Source organism: Phycodurus eques, chromosome 20 (assembly GCF_024500275.1).
Source record: "Phycodurus eques isolate BA_2022a chromosome 20, UOR_Pequ_1.1, whole genome shotgun sequence".
Taxonomy (NCBI): Eukaryota; Metazoa; Chordata; class Actinopteri; order Syngnathiformes; family Syngnathidae; genus Phycodurus; species Phycodurus eques.
In genome coordinates, this window is record NC_084544.1 from 14,626,254 (window position 1) to 14,641,078 (window position 14,825).

At 43.0% G+C, this 14,825-nt stretch overlaps 1 protein-coding gene and 1 non-coding gene across 2 annotated transcripts in view; one reads left to right on the plus strand and one right to left on the minus strand.

The window, feature by feature from the left end:
• atat1 (alpha tubulin acetyltransferase 1) overlaps positions 1-2,194 on the minus strand; it is a 29,100-nt gene extending 26,906 nt beyond the window's left edge. The window contains 1 exon segment of the mRNA XM_061665212.1: positions 1,597-2,194. Coding sequence (XP_061521196.1) covers positions 1,597-1,688 — 92 coding nt within the window. The 5' untranslated portion in view covers positions 1,689-2,194.
• A 5,263-nt stretch (positions 2,195-7,457) lies between these two features.
• Positions 7,458-7,529, plus strand: trnag-ucc (transfer RNA glycine (anticodon UCC)). The gene has a single exon. It is a non-coding gene; the product is annotated as a tRNA-Gly (tRNA).
• Positions 7,530-14,825: the final 7,296 nt, after the last annotated feature.

Sequence of the window (14,825 nt, forward strand, 5' to 3'; positions counted from 1 at the left end):
GGTCCCAAACGTATTGTGAGGGTCTGCTGGGAGCGTTGGGCAGAATCCCCTGTCATAAGGAGTTTCGACTCCCACCTCCGACAGAACTTTGCTCCTGTTCCGGGGGAGGCGAGTCCGAGTGGACCATGTTCCGCGTCTCCATTGCTGAGGCGACCGACCGGAACTGTGGCCGTAATCTGGTCGGTGCCTGTCGTGGCAGCAATCCCCGAACCCGTTGGTGGACACCAACGGTGAGGGATGCCGTCAAACTGAAGAAGGAGTTCTATCGGGCCTTTTTGGCCTGTGGGACTCCTGAGACAGCTGATGGGTACCGGCTGGCCAAGCGGAATGCAGCTTTGGTGGTCGCTGAAGCAAAAACTTGGGTATGGGAGTTCGGTGAGGCCATGGAGAAAGACTTCCGGATGGCTTTGAGGAAATTCTGGTCCACCATTCGGCGTCTCAGGAGAGGGAAGCAGTGGACCATCAACACTGTGTATGGTGGGGATGGGGCGCTGCTGACCTCGACTCGAGACGTTGTGAGTCGGTGGGGAGAATACTTCGAAGACCTCCTCAATTCCACCGACACACTTTCCCATGAGAAAGCAGAGTCTGGGTTCTCTGAGGCGGGCTCTCCTATCTCTGGGGTTGAGGTCACCGAGGTGGTTAAAAAGCTCCTTGGTGGCGATGAGATCCTCCCCCAAGTGGAGGAGTTCTGGTTTCTTGGGGTCAGGCGGATCGGTGCAGCATCTGCAGTGATGCGGACTTTGTATCGGTCCTTTGTGGTAAAGAAGGAGCTAAGCCGAAAGGTGAAGCTCTCGATTTACCAGTCGATCTACGTTCCTACCCTCACCTATGGTCATGTGCTGTGGGTCGTGACCGAAAAAACAAAATCCCCGATAAAAGCGCCCGAAATGAGTTCCCTCCGCAGGGTGTCCGGGCTCTCCCTGAGGGATCTACTCTGAGATCCCTGAGGATCTCAGAGTAGAGTCGCTGCTCCTCCACATCGAGAGGAGCCAGATGAGGTGGCTGGGGCATCTGATTCGGATGCCTCCCGGACGCCTCCCTGGTAAGGTGTTCCGGGCACGTCCCACCGGGAGGAGACCCAGGACACACTGGAGAGACTATGTCTTTCAGCTGGCCTGGGAATGCCTCGGGATCCGGAAGAGCTGGATAAAGTGGCTGAGGAGAGGGAAGTCTGGGCGTCCCTGCTAAAGCTACTGCTCCCGCGATCCGACCTCGGATAAGCAGCGGAAAATGGATGGATGGATGATTATTATCGATGAGGATTGATAAATCTGAGAGCAAATCTCAATGTGGAACACTAGATGGCCCAAGGGTGTTTTATTTTCGGTGCTGTCAGGGTGTTTCATTTCCTTAATCCACCCTGCCTATAGCAATCTAACTATAAGCATTACAGAAATTCTAAATTCTTCAAAATAAATAAACTGTTACAGTGCATAACACACTGAGCACTAAAAATGAAATGACAGCAAAGGCAGTGGATTCATCTAAATAGGAAGAAGCCAGTACGTTGTTAAATGGGTGGTTTGCTTTGAACAGAAAGGAGATGCCGTTTTCATTGGAACTCTTGGTCACTAGCAGCAGCAGTAGCTTTACCTTTTCGAAGATACACGACTTGCAACAAAGGTCTTGTCCAAAATTGAGAACCTCTCGGAAAATAAGGGGTTAATATTAAAAGGGAACTCCATAACGTTTTCTTGCTTTCTGTGGATGATGACGTTGTGCAGTGCAGTCCAAGCAATCCCGGCAGCAGTCCTGTAGCAGGTGCCTCCCAAGTTAGCTAGCTAACGAAGCTAGCGGTGAGCTAACAGCTGCGTCGCTCGGAAAAACAACAACACAAAAGCTCATGTTGTTATAAACCTTCAGAAAACGTGTCTTCTCTGCAATGGCAAAGGAAGGACACCGAAAACTATGGCACACAGGAAAGACCGCTTATTCTTTAGAATGCCAAGGCACCTCCATTGTGTACCGGTGGAGCAGCGGCATCTATCTACCGTAATTCCTACAAAGGAGCACGTTCTCTCTCTTTCTCTCTCTCTGTCCAACGTTTCATTTCCTGTATAAATGTCCAAAGGGTTTCGGCTACTTACATCATTGAAACTAATGTTGGAATATTTAAATCGCAAATCACTGCAGTAAAAATCTTCAAGTCTATATTAGGGTACTGACGTAACAGGGAAGTGACTTGCGTCACTGAGACCTCATCCCAAATAAAAATGACAATTTTTAATGACGACCACGAAGCTGTTTCTTTTTTTTTCTTTCATTTCAAAGACTAGTTGAAAATATGAACGTATAGACGTATCAAAATCCCACCTTTAACGACTGCTCACTTTTCAGTGGCTCAAAGTAATTGTATTTTGCAATACTAGAACGACGCTGTTACGCCATTTCCGTTTTTATTATATATATATATATATATATATATATATATATATATATATATATATATAATGTATTTAATAAAGTAGGTTACTTGGAGGGCATACTACATTGAACAAGTCACATTCTAACATGAGTTTATTACCATAGGCGATGAGATGCATAGTATGCAAAGCATATATTGTTACCATTGACACAATAACTTGGGTTGCAAATACTCCAACTACTATTTTCTCTTCCTGTAGATCAGGGGTGTTCAAACCTTTTCTTGGACAGGCAAAGAGAAAAATGAAAGGGGGCAAGGGCCACTTTTGAATTTCTTCTTCTTTATTTAGCACGCTAAACCAGTCCATCAGTATAAGGTAAAGATATGCGAACTAATTGTCAAACGAATTAATATAGAGCAGTGATTGTTATTTTTTTTGGAACTCCACATGGTGGTGCTGCAAACACGTAAAAATGTAGCCAGCTGAAATTCACGGGAAAAAAAACCCCCACCATGATTCATAATACTGATTTGATTTGTTAAAATGAAGGTGAAACCAATTTATTGTCTTACTGCATAACCACTAATATTTTGGATATATGTTGTCAATGTTTACAAAATCAATCATTACAAAAACTTGACCCCAAGTATTTAAAGTCCTCCACCCTTGCTATCGCTTCTCAATGTAGCCTCACTCTCCCCCCACTACCCCTCTCATTCATCACATATATTCTGTTTTACTTCGGCTAATCTTCATTCCTCTGCTTTCCAGTGCATGCCTCCATCTTTCTAACTGTTCCTCCACCTGCTCCCTGCAGATCAAAATGTCATCTGCAAACATCATGGTCCACGGGGATTCCAGTCTAACCTCATCTGTCAGCCTATCCATCATCCCTGCAAACAGGAAGGGGCTCAGGGCTGATCCCTGATGCAGTCCCACCTCCACCTTAAATTCCTCTGTCACACCTCACCGCTGTTCTGCTGCCCTCGTACATGTCCTGTATTATTCTAACATACTTCTCTGCCACTCCAGACTTCCGCAGTTCCTCTCTGGGTACTCTGTCATAGGCTTTCTCTAGATCTACAAAGACACGATGTAGCTCCTTCTGACCTTCTCTGTACTTTTCCATCAACATCGTCAAGACAAATAATGCATATGTGGTGCTCTTTCTAGGCATGAAACCATACTGTTGCTCGCAAATACTCACTAACTGCACTCCAAGGTACGTAATTGTTGGCAATGTTGCTAATCTACAAAAATCAAGAGTCAAGATATTACTACATTGACAAACATTGCTGCTGGTCAGGTTCTCTCAAGGGAGGCTGGGGCAGTGGGAGTGTGTGTGTCACACAAAACCTTAAAATAATAGTAACAGGCAGGCCATCTTATACAATATTGGGAGCAGCTCCACCGATTTGTCCCAAACTGACCTGATGGCAACCACTGTAGCTTGTCTCTCTTCTCCTGAGATGATCTGGCATCTGCATTATCAGAGGGGATAATCCTGTTAATAAAATGGACATTTTCCACAGAATCTGTTGGATGAACAGTATATCTGCCAGTTGTACATCCCATAATATAATATAAGCCATCTGGACGCTATAGGTCGCTATAGATGGTGTGCTGGAGGTGAGTCAACATTATGCATCACACTTTGGTAACATTTTTTACTTGGTTGATAGATAAGCCAACTGCTGCATGTTCTGGTGGTAAGTCTCTTAATATAATTCATATGTTCACCCTAAACAGAGCTGGAGGCCGTGTACAATCCTTTGTTGTTTTATTAATGATGTCGACTTATTATTGCTACACTGAGACAGTATTGCACTTTGAGCAGACGTGTCCCATTGTTGTTGTTTTTTGTTTTTTTTTATGTTGCAATAATTTCCGGTTCTATGATCATCACCATACTGTTGGATGAACAGTATCTCTGCCAGTTGTACATCCCAAAAATAAATAGCGACCTATACACTGTTGTGGGAAAAATTTATTTGGTTTACAACATGCAAGATATAAAACTATGCTGTAGTTGTTCATATATATATCATATTTATTTTTCACATATATATATATATATTTTTTTTTTTAAATTACTGACCAAATTACTAACTATTTGTTAACACGACAGTATTTGAACAATTAAAAATTACAGAGACACTTTGGTAAAAAGTGCGGGGGCACGTGCCCCCCGATATATATACAGTATCTGCAAAAACTTGCCAGTAAATATTGTAAATATTAGTCTATTCAAATATAATTGCCATTACTATGTAAAATGTGTGTTACACAACTTTTCAATGATATTGTTTTGAGTGTGACATTTGGACCAAACTTGGACGGGCAACATGCTAGTGGCCTACTTTAAAGGATGAGACATGAATATCTAGTTTCATCTACGTCCCCAAAGATTCCATTTCTTCAATCTATTCATTTTACCTTCCCCCTTCCACTTCTTCCAGTCTCACCCACACATGAGAAAATACAAAAGGAATAATTCATTGCATCATCACAATTTCTCCAGTATCTATTGCATAACGATGGTGTTTCCTTCTTTCCAAATCCAGCTCATCATCTCAAAATTCATGTCCTGTTTAATCTACCTTTCCAAACCCGTTTGGAATATTTCAAATTTTCACTTCTGCCGATGAGCAAGGCCACCAGGTTTAGTGGTTCTGTCTTCCTGAAAGTATTTTCTCTCGTCATTGTAGGTCAGGACTATATTTGTCAGTAAAAACTTTCTGCCAGGGATTTACTATATCGTGAGGGTTTCCATTTAGAACATTTGTGAAGCAGCTTCTCTTTCGTTAAAGTTACCCTCAAATAACCTAATTTATTGTTCCCGAATCATCAACCAAAAAAACATCAATGCCCTACTTTTCTCTGATGCACAGGAAAACCACAGGTCCAGATTGTAGTCATCAGACGATATATGAAAGCCCATGGAAAAAAATTGACGGATGATATGATGAGTTACTTATCATATTTGACATAGCTATGATACAGTGAACTTGCAATCATTACTAATAAATGCATTTGAAGTTTTATGTCACATTGTGGTGGAGTGCAGACAAAGGGCAGGTGGAAGCAAGTGTGTGTGTGTGTGTGTGTGGGGGGTGGCGGGGGTGGGGGGGGGGGGAGTGGGCAAGGCAAGACAGAAGTGCAGGGGAATCTAAAATAAGCTATGTGCTGTATTTACAAAAAAGGCAAATGAAGTCACTGACTTGCAGGATCAAAATCATAATTGGGGTTCAGTTGGTGTTTTAATAAGTGAGAAGTGTCATTTTAGACCTGTCCATGTGTAAAGTGCCCTGAGACAATCTCTGTTATTTGGTGCTCAATAAATAAAATAAAATTGAATTAATTACAAAAAGTCCCAAATACAAGCAAAAAATAAATAAAGTAAAGAAAGAAACACAGGGATCAGACACATCCCCACAATCAACATGACATTACAAAGGATTATTTCATAGAAAAACTGAACGGAAAGTGGGAACCAGGGTTGGCAGAAAAACTTTCAAAGTTCTTTTTCCTGATCTGAGTGCATTTTGTTTGCCCTTCCAAAACCAATCATCGACAGGGGAGGGGGGGAGCGACATTTTCAAGGGCGCTTATGGCACTTCTGTCCGCTATGAAGGCACTTTTTTGCCTCTCTGAGGGCACTTTTTGCTGCACACATAGGGTAAAAAAGGGGCACTTTGGTTAAAAACTGCGTGGGGACGTGCCCCCCAGTCCTGCCGCCTCTTCTGGGAACTAAATACAAACAGACTGACAAGACATTCTAATATTAATAACATTATTCTGTTTTACGACAAGGGTATTTTCTTATTTTACAAAATAAGTACAAACAAAGCATTTTACTGTGCGAACATTTGTAATGATAGCTGCTCAGCTCGATGCAGTCAGTTAATAATTTCCTTTCAAAATGCATTGTGGGATACAATGAAGACACTATATAGGGGATAACCTTGCGTTACCACACATTCGAACCCTCACCCACACATGAGAAAATACATAAGGAAACATACATTGCGTCAAGTCACTGATGGTGTAGTGGTACACTCGCCTGACTTTGGTGCAGGCAGCGTGGGTTCAGTTCCCACTCAGTGACGGTGTGAATGTGAGTGCGAATGGTTCTCCATGTCTATATGTGCCCTGCGACTGACTGGCGACCAGTTCAGGGTATAGTCCGCCTTTCGCCCGAAGTCCGCTGGGATAGGCTCCAGCGTCCTGCGACCCGAACCAGGATAAGCGGTGTTGAAAATGCATGGATGGACATTGCGTCATCACAATTTACTGCACACACGTTACTACACTTTCGAACAGCACTCCAATATGGCAAACTCACATACATGGTTAATGGAGTGATTCTGAATGCAGCCGCAGGAATGACATTTTCATTCAATATCAACCGTTTTAAGATACAGGAGAAAAGCAGAAGTGGATCAATCATGAAATTGACCAGATTAAACCAAATGTCATGATTTGGACAGCAGGAAAGACAACCTGATTACCTAGTTATGTCTCAAATTCAGTGAAAAAATGATGCCAAATAAATCAAGCAAATGGTTTGCTGCGGTGACCCCTGATGGGAAAAGCTGAAAGTCCCAAAAAACAGGACCACACACTCGCCTCACATTCAGTTGATGCAAATACAGTAGAATTGGACAGTGTTTCGCAGTGCAAATGGATCATGACGATACAAACTGCGAAATAACTAAGCACTTTTTGAAGGGGAAATAAATATTATTCAGTAGTCAAATCAGTGGCCTGAGCTCAACTCCACTGAGTGTGCTTTTCTATTACTAAAGACTAAAGTAGTACAGTTCTGCACATATAAACAATAACTGAAGCTGTATGGAGTAAAGGGTGTCAAATCATGCCCGGAGAGGAAATTCAGAATTTGATGATGTCCATGAGCTCCCAACTTCAGGTCGTCAATGAACAGAAAGAGTCACTGAAAATGAGGTACTCCGCATAAACTGTGAATGTTATATTTTTGTGAAACCTCTTAAAGTTTAAACTCCACTTTGTATTTTATCAGACGTGTTATGCTGACTGCAGTATATGATGATAGGCCTGACGATGCAGGCGTTGGTGGTATAGTGGTGAGCATAGCTGCCTTCCAAGCAGTTGACCTGGGTTCGATTCCCGGCCAATGCAAGATTTTTTTTAATGCAGCCCTATGGGGGGCACAAGCCAGTGCAAACTGTCGGCCGGTCCCAAGCACGGATAAATGCAGAGGGTTGCGTCAGGAAGGGCATCCGGCTTAAAACTTTGCCAAACAAAAATGAGCGTTCATCTAAAGAATTCCATACCAGATCGGTCGTGCCCCGGGTTAACAACGTCCGCCCACGGCATCGTTAATCTGCAGGACGCCGGTGGAAATTTATTAGGCAGAAAGAGAAGAGGAAAGCACAGAGCCCAGAACTGAATGTGGGGACTTTGAATGTTGGGACTATGACAGGAAAATCTCGGGAGTTGGTTGACATGATGATTAGGAGAAAGGTTGATATATTGTGTGTCCAGGAGACCAGGTGGAAAGGCAGTAAGGATAGAAGTTTAGGGGCAGGGTTTAAATTATGTTACCATGGTGTAGATGGGAAGAGAAATGGAGTCGGGGTTATTTTAAAAGAAGAGTTGGCTAAGAATGTCTTGGAGGCGAAAAGAGTATCGGATCGAGTGATGAGGCTGAAACTTGAAATTGAGGGTATTATGTATAATGTGATTAGTGGCTATGCCCCACAGGTAGGATGTGACCTAGAGGTGAAAGAGAAATTCTGGAAAGAGCTAGACGAAGTAGTTCTGAGCATGCCAGACAGTCGTAATTGGTGCAGATTGTAATGGGCATGTTGGTGAAGGAAACAGGGGTGATGAAGAAGTGATGGGTAAGTACGGCATCCAGGAAAGGAACTTGGAGGGACAGATGGTGGTAGACTTTGCAAAAAGGATGCAAATGGCTGGAGTGAACACTTTTTTTCCAGAAGAGGCAGGAACATGGGGTGACCTACAAGAGTGGAGGTAGAAGTACGCAGGTGGATTACATTTTGTGCAGACGATGTAATCTGAAGGAGGTTACCGACTGTAAGGTAGTGGTAGGGGAGAGTGTGGCTAGACAGCATAGGATGGTGGTGGGTAAGATGACTCTGGTGGTGGGGAGGAAGATTAGGAAGACAAAGGCAGTGCAGAGAAGCATGTGGTGGAAGCTGAGACAGGACGAGTGTTGTGCAGCTTTTCAGGAAGAGGTGAAACAGGCTCTCGGTGGAAAGGAGAAGCTTCCAGAAGACTGAAGCACTGCAGCCAAGGTGATCAGAGAGGCAGGCAGGAGAGTACTTTGTGTATCTTCTGGCAGGAAAGGAGAGAAGGAGACTTGGTGGTGGAACCTCACAGTTCCGGAAATCATACAAGGAAAAAGGTTAGCTAAGAAGAAGTGGGACACTGAGAGGACCGAGGAGAGGCGAAAGGAATACATTGAGATGCAACATAGGGTAAAGGTAGAGGTGGCATAGGCCAAACAAAGAGGGATATGATGTATGGCAGGCTGGACAATAAAGAAGGAGAAAAGGATCTATACATGCTGGCCAGACAGAGGGATAGATATGGGAAGGATGTGCTGCAGGTTAGTGTGGTTAAGGATAGAGATGGAAATATGTTGACTGGTGCCAGCAGTGTGCTAGCTGGATGGAAATAATACTTCGAGGAGTTGATGAATCAGGAAAATGAAAGGGAAGGGGAGTAGAAGGGGCAAGTGTGGTGGACCAGGAAGTGGCAATGATTAGTAAGGGGGAAGATAGAAAGGCATTGAAGAGGATGAAAAATGGAAAGGCAGTTGGTCCTGATGACATTCCTGTGGAGGTATGGAAGCATCTAGGAGAGGTGGCTGTGGAGTTTTTGACCAGCTTGTTCAATAGAATTCTAGCATGTGAGAAGATGCCTGAGGAATGGAGGAAAGGTGTGCTGGTGCTCATTTTTAAGAACAAGGGTGATGCGCAGAGCTGTGGGAACTATAGAGGAATAAAGTTGATGAGCCACAAAATGAAGTTATGGGAAAGAGAAGTGGAGCCTAGACTCAGGACAGAAGTGAGTATTTGTGAGCAACAGTATGGTTTCATGCCTAGAAAGAGTACCACAGATGCATTATTTGCCTTGAGGATGTTGATGGAAAAGTACAGAGAAGGTCAGAAGGAGCTACATTGTGTCTTTGTAGATCTAGAGAAAGCTTATGACAGAGTACCCAGAGAGGAACTGTGGTACTGCATGTGGAAGTCTGGAGTGACAGAGAAGTATGTTAGAATAATACAGGTAATGTACGAGGACAGCAGAACAGCGGTGATGTTTGCTGTAGGTGTGACAGACGAATTTAAGGTGCAGGTGGGACTGCATCAGGGATCAGCCCTGAGCCCCTTCCTGTTTGCAGTGGTGATGGATAGGCTGACAGATGAGGTTAGACTGGAATCCCAGTGGACCATGATGTTTGCAGATGACATTGTGATCTGCAGTGAAAGCGGGGAGCAGGTGGAGGAACAGTTAGAAAGATGGAGGCACGCACTGGAAAGCAGAGGAATGAAGATTAGCCGAAGTAAGACAGAATATACGTCCATGAATGAGAGGGGTGGTGGGGGGAGAGTGAGGCTACAGGGAGAAGCGATAGCAAGGGTGGAGGACTTGAAATACTCGGGGTCAATCGTCCAGAGCAATTGTGAGTGTGGTCAGGAAGTGAAGAAACGGGTCCAAGCAGGTTGGAACGGGTGGAGGAAGGTGTCAGGTGTGTTATGTGACAGAAGAGTCTCTGCTAGGATGAAGGGCAACGTTTATAAAACAGTGGTGAGGCCAGCCATGATGTACGGATTAGAGACAGTGGCACTGAAGAGACAACAGGAAGCAGAGTTGGAGGTGGCGAAAATGAAGAAGTTGAGGTTCGCTCTCGGAGTGACCAGGTTGGATAAAATTAGAAATGAGCTCACCAGAGGGACGGCCAAGGTTTGATTAGAGAGAGCAGACTTTGATGGTTTGGACACGTCCAGAGGAGAAATAGTGAGTATATTGGTGGAAGCATGATGAGGTTGGAGCTGCCAGACACGAGAGCTAGAGGAAGACCAAAGAGAAGGTTGATGGATGTCGTGAGGGAAGACATGATGGCAGTTGGTGTTCGAGAGGAGGATGCAGGAGATAGGCTTACATGGAAAAGGATGACGCGCTGTGGCCACGCCTAAAGGGACAAGCCCAAAGGAGAAGAAGATTAACACTATTGAAGTGTGATGTGAAAATGTTGTCAAGATGTAAGAATTTGTTTCATGTCTTTGTATGACTGATCACTAAAAACAACACTTGGAAGTGACAGGGGAAGTTTGGTCAGGGGGTGGATATGACAGGATATATTTTAATATGTGGCCATTCGCAGAGAGTCAAAACATGCTCATCAAACTTGAAGCATGATGTAATACCAAACAAATTCCTATATTGCATGCATGAATCTGCTTCCTGCTTCTTCTTACTTGCAACAAATTTTGATGAGGTGAATGTCTATTTCCATAGCATGCTGACAAATGTTTATCGTCTTAGATAGCACTGGAAAACATTATAAACATAATGAATGAACTAATCCCCTTCAATTCCTGTTCCTGTTCAGTGTCTAATGAAGTTTGTAACTCACGGAAGACCTGGTGGTAATGAAACAATCCACGGTATTCCACTTTAAAAAAATAAAGTACAGTGTGCTTTTATGAATTGAGAGTGTGGATTTGGGGTAGCTCATTCTGAAGTTATTTTTCATAACAAACAATAGCTCTCATCTAAAAGATGATAAGGTGACTGAGGAATGGACTGTTGGACATCTCATTTGCATTTTAATACGACTGAAATGTAGTTATCATATTCAACAGGAAACAATATGAAACACTGTAGGTTTCCCGTCATTCATCTGTAGAGCAAAGGGAGAGCCTGTTTCCTGGAATATTTGATGCCTCACTTCTACAGAAATCACCGGGATTGGACAATTATCTTTGGTGATTCTGAGTGAGATGTCAGGTGACACCGAAGCAATAATAATGTAGTCATTGTGGTCAAGCCTGTAATTCATTCATTTTCCTCCCAAAATATATAAAATAGGGCATCGCAACTGACTTTGGGCGTTGTGTATGATTTGATTTCTTGTATCGTATATCCAAACCGAATCTTCTTCTTCTTCTTCTTCTTTTCCTTTCGGCTTTGTCCCGTTAGGGGTCGCCACAGCGCGTCATCCTTTTCCATGCGAGCCGATCTCCTGCATCCTCCTCTCGAACACCAACTGCCCTCACGTCTTCCCTCACGACATCCATCAACCTTCTCTTTGGCCTTCCTCGAGCTCTCTTGCCTGGCAGCGACCCTGGGATGTGTGCTGCAGGTGTTCCCTTTATTTCTTTTTAGTTGTGTACTGCACATACTGTGAATAGTACCACGAACGGAACAAATAAATAGTCCATTTTGGTCACCAGCTTTGCTTTTTCAGCCACAGGCACGTTGTACATTATGAATATAGTTAAGTAATGATGTAAAACACAATCTTTGATGCTTTATATACTCCAATGAAGTCACTGTGCAGATCCTGTACAACATTTATGTGCAAAATGTTGAGAAAGCGGCACAGTGATTATACTGGTTGATGTGGCTCTTGTAATAATAATCATGATAGTCATATTCATCTCAGATTTATAGCGCACATTGAGAGAGGTGCAGGACAGACATCCCTTTCAATCCGACGTCGTACGTGATTTGGTTCTCCAGTATGGGCGGTGTGTGACACAAAAATATACAGTAGTAGTAGTACAGTATTTAAAAAAATACCAGTAATGGTGTATGTCAATGGCCAGAGACAAGAGACGACAGTTTTATTCATGACCTAACATAAACATTTTTTTTACTTCGAATTACATTCGTTCATGCGTCGCAAGTGCAAGTGGAGCAAGAGGGGACAAATGCTCCCATATTTGAATTTTATTGTCACCATGTTTTCCCCTCATTGTGCAGAGTTATGGAACGATTAAAACAATTGTGAAGAGATTGCTGTCACCTACAAGGATAACACCTAAATAGGTAACAGGAAATAGGTACCTGTGTTTTGAACTTACACCAGCATGTTTTTTTTATTTTATTTTTTTATTAAACATTCTCTGTGTCTCAATTCACCAAATGATGGTGACACAGTATTGGTTTCCATCGAAGCCAATTCACCAGCCGATTGATACCGTCATCTGGCAGTCAAAATAGCAACTGTTGGTATCGTTTTTTGTTTTTGTTTTTTTTTGGTTTTGAGAGGTAACAGAACAAGTCATATTACTGACAAGAATTCTGCCGCCTGAGCTACTACGTCAAGGTCAAGGTCAGGTATCTTTCGATGGAAGGTGCCATGCAAGTAAGCACTTGACAGGGAGCTTTCCCCGTCATAGATTGTTGCTATCAAATGATAATCACCTATTATCACTTGGCACCAAATACACTTGAAGTTTGAGCCAAGTGGGGAGTTCCATTTCACTTTCAGAAATTCCTGAACTGAGGTAAAAGTTTGTTTTCATATCACCGAGTGAAAAGGGAAATAGGTGTTGTGAATTCCGTGGGCTATAATTGTAACAAAGGAGCTTCCACTTTTCAGGCTGTTGATTGTGTGTGATAAAAAAAATACCCATGTGGAAGTTTGACACTCTCTTTTCTTATGACAACATCACATATATCCATCCATCCATTTTCTGAGCCGCTTCTCCTCACCAGGGTCGCGGGTGTGCTGGAGCCTGTCCCAGCTGTCATCGGGCAGGACACACACACACATAGAAACGAACAACCATTCGCACTCACATTCACACCTACGGGCAATTTAGAGTTGTCGATCAACCTACCACGCATGTTTTTGGGATGTGGGAGGAAACCGGAGTGCCCGGAGAAAACCCACGCAGGCACGGGGAGAACATGCAAACTCCACACAGGCGGGGCCGGGGATTGAACCCCGGTCCTCAGAACCGTGAGGCAGACGCTCTAACCAGTCGGCCACCGTGCCTCCATCAGATGTACTAAAAAGAAAATCTTACAGTAACTGGTTAGGCAAGCAAAACAAAATTCGGATTGTAATTATGGTCCAAAAGTCCAATAAAAGGCCTTAATCTGAATGAGGACTGATGTCCAAGTCAAAATTGGGTTTTGTTACTTCAGTTTCTTTAGTGGATAAATCTTTACAACGCATCAGTGATAATAAGCTCCCCCAAAAAACAACTCTCTCTCTCTCTCTCTCTCTCTCTCTCCATATATCTATCTATCTATATATAGATTATATAAATTTCCGCTAATTGATATTTTCCTGCAGAAGATTATAAAAAGAAATTCTAGTTGACATTCTTAACAGTGTAAACCATCAAGACACCACAAACTGCGATCCCCGAACGGCATTTCAAATGCTTACAACCCTCTTCAGACATTGCTGTGCCCTTAAAAATACGTGTACAGTAAACAGTTTACAGAAAAGCACGCTGATATACAATGTACGTCAACAATTCTGATGATGCTGCTGCTGCTGCTGATGATGATGAGGATGATTCACGACACAAAACAATGTAAAACGAAGACCTTTAGACCCCAAAGCAAAGCGTAGTCCTGTATTGCATCGATGGCAGCCTTTTCCCCTGTTGTTGTCGGTTAGAGTGAGTGCACATGGAGCTTTCCACTCGATATTTCGGTTTTTAGTAAAAGATGGCGGTCTTTGTGGACCGTGCGCAACAGGCCCAACGACACGGTGCACAACAAAATTCAATGACTGCTACTCACTCGCCACCAACAATGGGTCATGGACCACACTTTGAGGAAGCGATGGTTTCCATATCACATTTTACACTTGGCCAGTTCGAAAATCCTTCTTAAGAAATGCATCTTAAGTTTCCTATTTTATATCATCACATAGGTTTGATGTGTATTATTTTTGTGAAGGGTCCCCAGGCAATGAAAATGTCTCAATTCACGGTTAGTTCATATTGCTTGTCTATTTTCTTTTATTTTTTTATTTTTTATTTTTTTGCAGAAAAAGGGAAGTGTGACAAGACAACAAAATCTCACCAATGACTCTGCTGTCACAGTTGTGTTTACTATAAGGATACGCATATTGCGACATCATACACAAATGTGTGACGTTCCACTCAATGATGTGTTTGTGGTTTTTTTAGTTTCCATATAGTTGACCCACATAAATATGATCAATGCACTTCAGTATACGTAAACAGTTGACATTTGTAAGAGATTGGTCTGTCTTTGTGATAATACAATTCCATGTGTTGGATCTGTATTAATATCTACGATGTGGTCCCCCCCCTCGCAGGTGTAGGGTCTATTGTTGCTTGAGTGTTTGTGGGTGCGAGTGTGTAGGAGTGTCTAAAGTTTGAGATCCTCCTCAGTTTTAGTTCTCTCTTCCTTACCAAATCTCCACTCAGTTACAATGAATGATAT